This window comes from Brachyistius frenatus, unplaced genomic scaffold (assembly GCF_029030835.1).
Source record: "Brachyistius frenatus isolate BFR_SWC_R1_liver_20210118 unplaced genomic scaffold, ASM2903083v1 Contig_9, whole genome shotgun sequence".
NCBI classification, from domain to species: domain Eukaryota; kingdom Metazoa; phylum Chordata; class Actinopteri; family Embiotocidae; genus Brachyistius; species Brachyistius frenatus.
In genome coordinates this window covers 3,557,430-3,567,475 of record NW_027210608.1, presented here as the reverse complement: position 1 = coordinate 3,567,475, position 10,046 = coordinate 3,557,430, and the positions used below count along the sequence as shown (strand labels likewise).

Sequence of the window (10,046 nt, the reverse complement as noted above, 5' to 3'; positions counted from 1 at the left end):
GCATATGTGATTTCAGCTAATTAAAAATAAATCAAACCTTGGTCGTTCTTTTTAGATAATGCAGTTATGGTGGAAATCAAAAGTACTGAGGTACTGATCCTTATTCTGTATTGTTTGGTGTTTTCATAGTGTGTAAACTCTGTCAAATTAACTTAAGGGATTTGTGTAGTGATAACAAAATTCAGTATCAAACCTAAATTCCACTACAATTACAATTCGAGACAACAGCATCTGGTAAGTGATATAAATATGCCTGAAGCATACTAGTCCAGAAACTGTTGATTTAATGCAAAAGACAACAAACATTTTAGGAAATCAAGATTTATTTCCAAAAAATTCTTTCATAGCCTGGTGATCTTACCAATACCTTCCAGAAAAATGTCAGAAATCCAGAGAAGAGCTGAAGAGCTACAGAAAGCATGATGATCCGTGGATCAGGTGCAAAACAAATGACACTATTTCAGATCAGCGGTGCTAAAAAAAAAAAAACAGGACTGCCAGTTGTAGCAGAATTTTTGGATGCTGAATAATCAACATATTTTTGTATTTCGTCAATTATTTTATGATGTTTTTAACTGAAAGTTGGATGATGTTCACAAATTGAACAGCCAACTTGCAGCAAAAACACACTTAAATGTCTGTTCAAAGTTAGCAGATTTCTTCCATAGAAAAATTAAGATTGCAGGGTACAATATTCATAAAACAAGATCTTCCTAGAATCCTTATTCTAACTTTGAATCCACTTTGAAAAGATCAGCCTCCTTTCAGCAGAGCAGCAAACATCAATGTTGAGGTATAAAATTAAGGTTAGTCAAGTGTTGACACCGGATTCTCTGAAAACTGTAAATGTGAGTAGTGAATACTTACAAAGTGTGAAAATGGTTTTGAGTTGAATGTAGAAAAGAAGAAACTATCTTTAACTGCAACACGCACGCAGTAAATAATAATTATTAGATTCAACCTTTGTCTTCACAACAAATAAACTTTCACATCACCAAGTTAAAACAGTAAACCATTATTTAGAGAATATAAATACTTGATGGTTTCACAACCATATTCTGTCTGATGCTAAGCATAGCTGTCCAAACCGTACAGGTTCAACTGATTACAATATGAAGTACAGAAAGTCATTTTTTCACCACCTTCTCCAGATAACCAATAAATCTTCTCAGGTTCACTTTGATGTTATCCAGCACGCACAGCTGCTGAGGGCAGTACTTGCCTCTTCCGTCTTTACGCATCTAAAAGAAAAACATAGAGCCATTGTTATTTAAAAGGGGGAGAAAAATCCCACAGAAATACATGCATTTGGAAACTACAATGGAAAAAAATAATGACGAATCACGAAGAGCAGTGATCACAGTAAAGATCAATTCATCTCGGGTACCTTTGCCTTAAAGACAGGTTGAAGTGCCTTCAGTGCAGGCAGCAGATGGATGTTTTTAGCAGCCGTCTCCGCCTCCTCTCCATCAGCAAAAACATCAACCAAAGCGTCGAGGGCTTCCCCGTTTACAACTAGGTCGGTGTCCCTTGTGGCGACTTGAAGTAAGGCGTTTCCAATCATCTGTGGGGGCAGAGGTTCTTAGAGGACAAATATTCCACAAGAAGAAGAAGAAGAAAAAAAGAGGGAGAGAGAGAGAAAGAAACGATACCTGAAGGGTTTCCGCGGTGCCCTTCTCTTTGGCTAATGTGCTGCCAGTGATGCCCAGAATGGCGACGGCGTTGACCCTCACACTGACAACGTCGCAGCGGGTGGCTGCTTCGCTCAGGCTCATCAGCTGCTGGGGGGTCATACACTGCACAAAAACAAAAACACAACAAGCAAATATTGAGCCTCCCAAAATAAACACGGTCAAAAGTGATAAGTGTGAACTAGCAGTGGGTTTCAAAGTTTGACAGAAATACAAAGTCTAGCTGCTGTGATGCAGCGCTCTATTTATCCAGTCAAAGAACATGGAAACTAAACTAACAGTGGCCCTTCACCAGCTGTACTCATGAAGTTCAGCCTGCTGGATATGGTGAGTAGTATTCAGCCTTGTATAATGTCATCTGTGGCAGCACGGAAGTTTGAATGTTTTGGACATTTAGCCGGCAGAAAAATGAAACCGTTGAGTTGCATTGTGGGAAATACAGGACGGAGCTTTGATCTCAACTCGTGGATAAAAGTCAGGATGTCTCAACCTCAGCTGCACAGATTTTGGCCTCTTTTTATTTGTTTTCTTAAATCGCCGTAAGTGATGCCGTTTTTAAACGGCGGTGTCTTCAGTACCTGAGAGATGTTTTTGGAGGCAATCGTCTGGAGAAGAGACCTCATGGCACTGATGACGGCCTCCAGGAACTCCTCTTCCTTGGGCATCTCTGAAAAGGAACATTTTATATGCTAAACTCTATGTGTAGTATCATGATTGGATGTTCTTGTGTCTTATTTGTTTGCTTTCGATAAATAACCAAACGTAAATTTGAAATGTGTTATATTCCAACAACATGGCATTGATGCGAGACCTGCGGCACCGAAGACCAGCGTGGACAGGTGCTGTGCTGCTCCCTGCAGGGCTGCGGCGCCGCCCAGACACTCTGCATCCATGGCGGAGAGGATGCTGTGGAGGCACGTCAGCGCCCGCGACTGAACGCGCTGCATCCTAAAGAAAGACAAGACTTTTTTTTTTTATTCAAGAGGGTATCACTGTGTCAGGGTGAAAATGGACACCGTGGACCGTGAACTTTAAGAGAAGAGGAGAAGTGAGGAGGATTTACTTTTTTATCAGGCCTTTCCAGGAGGGACTCTGATGGCACACATCCACGGCTTCTTTTCTGGGGAACTCGGTCTTTTTGAGAACCTTAAATTGAGAGAGAAAAAGTGTTTAAAGTGGTTGCATACGTGCTTTTAGATCAAAGAGAGATCTCTATTAAACTGACACAGGTAAGTAGTTCAAATGGCTCTGCCTGGGGGAGAAGACGGCTGAGGCGCACTGCATAATCAAAACCATATTTCATGTTGGTAATTACAGTAATATATGTCAAAATGACACTTTAATTACATTAGCGTTTGTAAGCTTTCTTGACAGCGTGATGAACTATAACTGTTGACTGAGGGGAGGTGTGACTGAGGACTTTTATTTGCCTTTTCTGGTATGTTGTGGTTGATCAAGGCCCCTTGAACCTCAGCTGACAAACACAGCGGAGACATGAGGTTGGACACTCCGTCACAAAGACCATCAGGACCCATGTCGCTTTCGTCGCTGCTCGATTCCTCCTCCCACTCGTCGTCAGAAGGGTCTAAACGCACACACAGAGAGTGAGAGAGAGAGAGAGAGAGGGAGAGAGAGGGAGGGAGGGAGGGAGAGGGAGAGGGGGAGAGAGAGGGGGAGAGAGAGAGAGGGAGAGAGAGAGAGGGGAAGAGAGCTGATTAGAAAAACAATGACGATCAACACAAGGCATTTCTAGGCACTCAAATGAACTCTTTTCATGTATTTCTTGCCGTAATAGCCTTTCTGATAGACCAAACACATACTTGGCGGCTGTGTCACAGGAAATAAATTTGATGAAAAAGGGCCTGGGGTTCAGCACTGCTGTCCGTGCCCACAATGCTCACCGTCAGAGCAGCACATGTTGACGATGATCTCTAAGGACGTTTGTTGGGCTGTCAGCAAGGCCGTTGCCTCCCTCAGCTCCTCCTTGCCCCTCTGGACACCAAAACAAGCAGCCATGTGAGTCAACATCCTACTAAAACAATGACTGTTAGCACTATTATCACCCAGCCTGGCTTCGGCTGCCCCGCCACAGAGGGGAGATTCAATCCTGCAGGTGTACTCGGATATGTCTGGCTGGACTTTTTTTTTTTTTTTACCCGTGATGTGAGTGAAAACCTGCTTCAGAGGGAAAGTTACACTGACTCCAGCTGTGTCTGTGTGTTTAGTGGTATCATGACAGGGAAACGCATGCCATAGCTGAATGTTTACACGTACACACTATAAAAAGCCAAGCCTATATCCAGATAGGCTCATTGTGTAACCCACAATATTAGAGGGCTTTTTGGGACATCACCATGAATGTCACCCTCGATCTCGGGGCTCTGGCTGTGACTCAGCTGAGAGGGACAGCTCTGTCTCGCCGGGGTCAGTGTGGTGGGGGCCAGAAGCCGGTCCCCAGCTGAACCTTGCTGCATGTCTCCAATCTGCTCCCACGAAACCCGACAGTTCGTCTGCCCTGTCAGTCTGGCTCGCGCTGCAGAATGACTCGCTTCACCTTTTCACCTGGCATTACTGTGCGCCTCCATAATAAAAAAAAGTGGATCGCTTGTAGTCGACTAAATTGAATCATCAGTTGGAGACACCTCAGTCTTTTTTTTAAAAAGCTACACATAAACTTAAGCGAAGGAAGAGTTGGGTATTGGAAGTGCACGGGGGTCGACGAGGGCAAACCGCAACACTATGCTTATGTAGGTCAAGGGTCTGGGTGGCGGGGTGGATGGGGACTCCATGGTTCACCCTGACGTCCAAGCAGTCAGCCCTCGAGGCAGAGCCGTAGGCAGTGCAGCAATTAGATGGGGGACACCAGCTTGCCTGGTCAGGAGTGAGGAGGAGGTGTTTGACAGCAGCACCTATCTGACAAAGGCAACCATAGGTCACCACCGGCCGCAGTCTCCATCTGGGGAGGTCTGTAGGAGGTGAAGGGAGGACCCAGGCAGCGGCTGACTTGAGAGCCACACAGAAGCCACAGAGAGAGTAAGGTGCGGATTTTTTTAAATACCAGACAGTATTTATGAAAAAAAAAAAAAAAGGAATGAATAGTCGACTATTCGTACATCCATGCAAGTCAACATCCTACTCGGAGCAAAGACCGATTGGAGTGGGATAATCGCTTCCTCTCACAGCCCCAAAAAGGGAAACAAGAACAAAGAAAGTACAGAATTGAAATACTAACTCAGCATCATCCATTAAATACTGGAAGGAGAGATCACAGTTAAAGCCTTCATCTCTGAGTGTCTTCAGCGTGACAACAAGAGATGCCACTTACAGGCAGGAGGTCGGAGAAGTCGTTATCAACCTTCCGAGCTGTTCCGTTCCTCCTCCGTTTAGGTGCTTCCTCCTCTTCGTCCATCTCCTCCACCGCGAGCTCTCCCGCCGCCTGGTCCTCCGTGTCGGTCGCAGCCGGTGCGTTTCTGAGGCGAACCTCTTCGGCTTGTCTGAGTTCGGGGATCAGCGTGCCTGCGTCCAGATCCAGGCACTGGGACAAGGCGGCCACCACGGCGTTGAGGGTCTGGGCCTGGCGGGCGGTGGGCAGACTGCTCTTCAGGTTCCACAACGTACCTGATCGATGCAACAGTTGGAGCTCATTTTAAAATCATCACACTCACAGTATTTATTAGTGTGTCTTCATATATTTGAAGCTACTGCCGTCCACGGACAACAAGTAAATGGGAACTGGGCTGCCCTTTTATTAAACACCTGGGTGGTTTACAGCTTTACAATTCTGACCTGTTATTCCTCCATTTGAACAATTCTGAAAACAAAGACATGAAGAGAGACAAACTGTACCTGCAGATAAAGTTTTGAGGAGAGTGTGCGCCGTGCCGGTCTCAGATGACAGCAGCACGTTCTCCAGGGCTCCCAGCACAGCAGTGTTCATGCTACACAGCAGCTCTGGGTTGTCCTCAGTCACAGTGTGCAGACAGTGGGCTGGGGAACACAGAGGAGAGTCTGCCAGTTAAAGACAGTTTTCTCTTAACTGTGAAACCAGATTAGTTAGAGGTCAGGTCTGATTAGATCCTGCTAACCACGATAACAATTCAAACTCTTTGTAATGTTCAGGAATATAACCAATAACAGACCACATGTGTTCATACTCATCAGCTTTAATCTTTCTTATCCTAACTTTATTTTCTCATTTCTCTCACTTGTGTCCGGACCTTAAATCTGAGGCTGGAGAAGCAGCTTAGCTTAAAGACTGGAAGCAGGGGGGAAACAGGTAGCCATCTCGGTCCAAGGGTAACCAAGTCCATCTGGTAGCACCTCTCACATTCAGTATTTAATACATAATATCTTCTTTTTAATTGGGATAAAAAACTGAGGGGTAAAATGACACATTATGGCTTTGCATTCCTCCTGGAGTCTTCAAGTCTTCAGCTAAGCTAATCTGCATGGTAGCTCAACCATCATACTGATCATACAGATGGAACAGGAATGGAGGCAGGATATTTTACAGGTTAAAGATAAACCTGATTGTTCAAAATGACTGCAGTGCACTGAAAGTGAACTTCACTGGGAATTTAATAATTAGAAATACTTTTTTTTTTTTTTAAACACACGAATGGATATATTTCTTAATTACCCAAAGTACCTTTTTCTGCGTGATGTTCTGTAAAAAAGTTCTCATACAGGACAATATTTAAGCCTATCCCGATTCATCTGTGATTGGTCAATATTGGCCAATAAAAACTGGCCAACTGATAAATCAATCAGGCTCTAATAAAAACAAATATTTTTCTTTCCCACAGGAAACAGCATAAGCATGAGAGAGGAGTTTAAATCAAAAAAAATGTCTAAGACGCACCAGCAGATGTGGCCAGCTCCATGTTGTGTGGGTGTCTCTCCAGACACTGGACAACCACATCCACGAGACCGGATTTGTTGAACACAGACAGCGCCTGGCTGCTGCTCTCACTGGCAGGACAACAGGGAGTGAGCGATGGATGAAAGACAAGCAATTAATACACAGCATACTTGGGTCAATAAAGAGGGTTTAATGTCAGAAACCACGTAAAAAAAAAAAACTAAATTCAGGCTAAGATATTGTTACCTAGATACCTTGTAGCATTATTGGCTGCTATGTAGCCACCAGAAAAGGACTGGTGAGGGCAACGATGAAAACAAGAACAACTTCCTGGCTCACCATAGATTCCAGAGTAGGTTGACAGCCTCATTGGCTACATCCTCCACTGCATTCTTCTGGTCTTTCATCGACACAACGGCGCTTTCAAACCCAGCGCAGCACTAGAAAGAAAACACCACTGTGAGAGAACACATACTAAACTGAACGCAGTCACATACTCTTTAAAGCTCAGGACACATATTGCCCACGCCCAGAGTTTGAATTGTCTGGAGTCCATTTGTTTCTGTGTGTGTGTGTGTGTGTGTGTGTGTGTGTGTGTGTGTGTGTGTGTGTGTGTGTGTGTGTGTGTGTGTGTGTGTGTGTGTGTGTGTGTGTGTGTGTGTGTGGCTGTTTTTACAAATTCACTAATACCTTTGCTCTGGGATTAGACCTAATTGCTGAGGATATCATAGCTTGCGGTTGCTGTAACAGCTGCTGATGAAGAGGAACTGAAGTGATGGGGTGAGCTAAAAGTGGCGGCGGAGTCTCACCTCTCTAAGCAGTGCTGTCAGGGGAGTCATGACGTCGTGCTTCGCCATGTCCTCGCACACCTCCTGACCGCCGCATGCACTCAGATTCCTGTCAGGGAGAGGAGAGGCAGCCCCAGACACACTCATCAGTCACTCGGAGGAGATTCACCGGCTCATCCCCTGCTGTTTTTGTGTGCGTGTGCGCAGCTGTCACATTTTGATATCGCGTACGTGAAACACGATTAGAGAAGTGAATGTGGTATAAAGGATTATGTGATGAACCTCATTATTGCTGAGCTGTAACTTCTTCAATAAAAACGCTTCTTTGTCGCATTTTAGAACCATTTAGGGATCATTCAGCCGGAGGCAAACAGAAAACAATCAACATGCAAATATGATCCCTTTTCTACATCGACAAACATTTTAAAAAGAATCAAATGTGAAGCTGCAAACATCATGAAAACAAAGCATGAGCCGTCGTTGAGATCCAAACAGCACCTTCGCTCTCCTTACAATGATATTGTACCATGGCGCCCCCTGTAGAAGTGATACAACAAACACCCATACTACTGGACAATACTGCACTTAGTGTAACATTGATTGTAGTGCGAGATCAAAAAAAAGCATAACTAAAACAAACAGGACTTTTAGTGCTGTATACCACTGATCAGCCACAACATGAAAACCACCGGCAGTTGAAGTGACTTTCACCGATTATCTTGTTACGATGGCTCCTGTCGAGGGGTGAGATTCATCAGGCAGCAAGTGAAGTCAGTTTTTGAAGTTGATGTGTAGGCAGCAGGAAAAATCTTAATGCTGACTGTGATAGAAAAGTGTCAGGACACACGGTGCAGCGCACCTTGGTGGGGCTGCATAGCAACAGTCAGAGTTCCCGTGGTGACCCCTGTCCACTACGGTAAGAACTAGACCACGGAGAAATGGAAGAAGGTGGCATGAATCGTGGTTTTCTTTTACATTAGGTGTACATCCGGGTGTGTATGCATCGTTTACCCGACGAAGAGATGGCATAAGGATGCAATATGGAAAGAAGGCAAGCGGGTGGAGGCTGTGTGAAGGTCTGCTAGTAAACTTCGGGTCCTGGCTTTTTATATTGATGCTACTTTGACCAAGACCTTAAAGGATCTGCTGCCAGCCTCTTTGTGCCGGATACCACAGGACACCTTCAGAGGTCTTGTTGAGTCCTGGCATCGACGGGTCGTAGCTGTTTTGGTGGCATGATTTTAACATTGTGGCTGATCATGTACCTCTTTCCACAGTTTGGTATCACTCAGTGTCCAGGTAGGATAGTACTACTGTCTTTGTCGGCTCTTGTAGGAAATAGACTTTAAGGCTCTACACATTAATAGTGTCCCCATACAAGTGTTCTCACTCATTTTCCTGATTAGATTCTTTCTGAAGTGAAGTACAAACTGTGCTGTGACTTACAGCCTACCTGCCTCCAGTTGAACCTGTTCATTGGAGCAACCCGCATTTATATTATTCTTATAGAAACAGGAACAAGATCACCTGAGTATAATGCAGTTGTTTTCAACTCTTTCTCACCCTGCTTACTTTCCCTCCGTATATCCTCCCTTTTACAGATTGACCTGTTGAGTGATCGATCTCCCGCTCCTTTGTGTCTCTTGAAAGTTGAGTCACAAACTTGTTGTTGTGCAGGGCCTTATTCCACTCAGCATCTCGCGACTGAAATGATATCAGCAGCAGGGACTTCGACCGCTCTTTTAAAATGCAGTCCGGACCCAGATTTGTTGTTGCCGCTCACCCACCTTCCCACTGTACCTCACCTGAGCGCTCCGGCTGCGGTCTCTCTGACGGGCAGGCTGCTGTCCAGCAGCATGGGGCCCAGGCGTCTCACTGCATCCCTCTGGAGGAAACCAGGGATGGTTTGGCTCTGCTGCACGACCCGAGAGATGCTGGCACATGCAAACTCTCGCACATCTGCACTGGGACTCTGTAACTATGGAAATATGTAGAAAGAAAAACACACATGACAACTGATCTTTCCTAGCTGCACTCCAACATTGAATGAGGGGATATAAAATCTATAAACAGGTGACAACCGGTCAGAATCAGGTGAGCTTTCTAGGGGGTTGTTGTTGTTTTTTGCATCAGGACAAACTCCTTGTAAGTGAAAAACTCATTTGGCAACACGCGAAAGACTGATTTACACCCAACATCAATAAATGTACAGGATTCAGCAATAATTCCTGAGACATTTTCAAAATAAAAGCCTTAAAACATAAGTAACTCATTCGAGTCAGTCATTTTAGTGAGAACATAGTTTAAGAATATGTTCCTACTTTCTCCAGCAACTCTGCAGCTGGACCATCCTCATCATCGTGGTCTTCCTCCTCAGCGTCCGCTTCTTTCACAGCGTTCATTGGCAGTCCGACCGCGTTGAACTGCGGACGCTTGAATTTAGTGGTTTTACTTTTCCCCATTTCAACCCTTATTAAAGTGCGAGCTCCGCATGTATCGTGATGTTTCTATGTTTTCCCGCTGTGTACACGCGGTCAATCCTCAGACGCACTCCTGCTCCAGCCTGTTGTGAGGGCCATGTGGTCGGTGACACTGTGCCGTAAAGTGTACGTTGCTAACGTAAAGCGGTGACGCTGTCGCAAAAGCACGGGAGACGGTACAACACGGCTGTATAACATATAACAGACAGATCAAAGAGATCCATGT

General features: G+C 44.9%; 1 protein-coding gene and 1 long non-coding RNA gene across 2 annotated transcripts in view; one reads left to right on the top strand and one right to left on the bottom strand.

Moving 5' to 3' along the window:
* Nucleotides 1–10,046, top strand: part of LOC138616241 (uncharacterized) — a 104,040-nt gene that overhangs the window by 50,289 nt on the left and 43,705 nt on the right. The gene's annotated exons all lie outside the window — the stretch shown is intronic.
* On the bottom strand, nucleotides 302–9,920 carry heatr3 (HEAT repeat containing 3). Its single transcript, XM_069690381.1, has 15 exons — nucleotides 9,662–9,920; nucleotides 9,146–9,318; nucleotides 7,362–7,449; nucleotides 6,892–6,992; nucleotides 6,553–6,662; nucleotides 5,538–5,678; nucleotides 5,017–5,309; nucleotides 3,593–3,683; nucleotides 3,122–3,276; nucleotides 2,755–2,837; nucleotides 2,503–2,639; nucleotides 2,270–2,358; nucleotides 1,653–1,796; nucleotides 1,388–1,564; nucleotides 302–1,241 (listed from the first exon to the last, which is right to left on the bottom strand). Exons 1-15 carry the CDS (start codon nucleotides 9,800–9,802, stop codon nucleotides 1,128–1,130), a joined length of 2,037 nt encoding a protein of 678 aa, XP_069546482.1. The 5' UTR covers nucleotides 9,803–9,920; the 3' UTR covers nucleotides 302–1,127.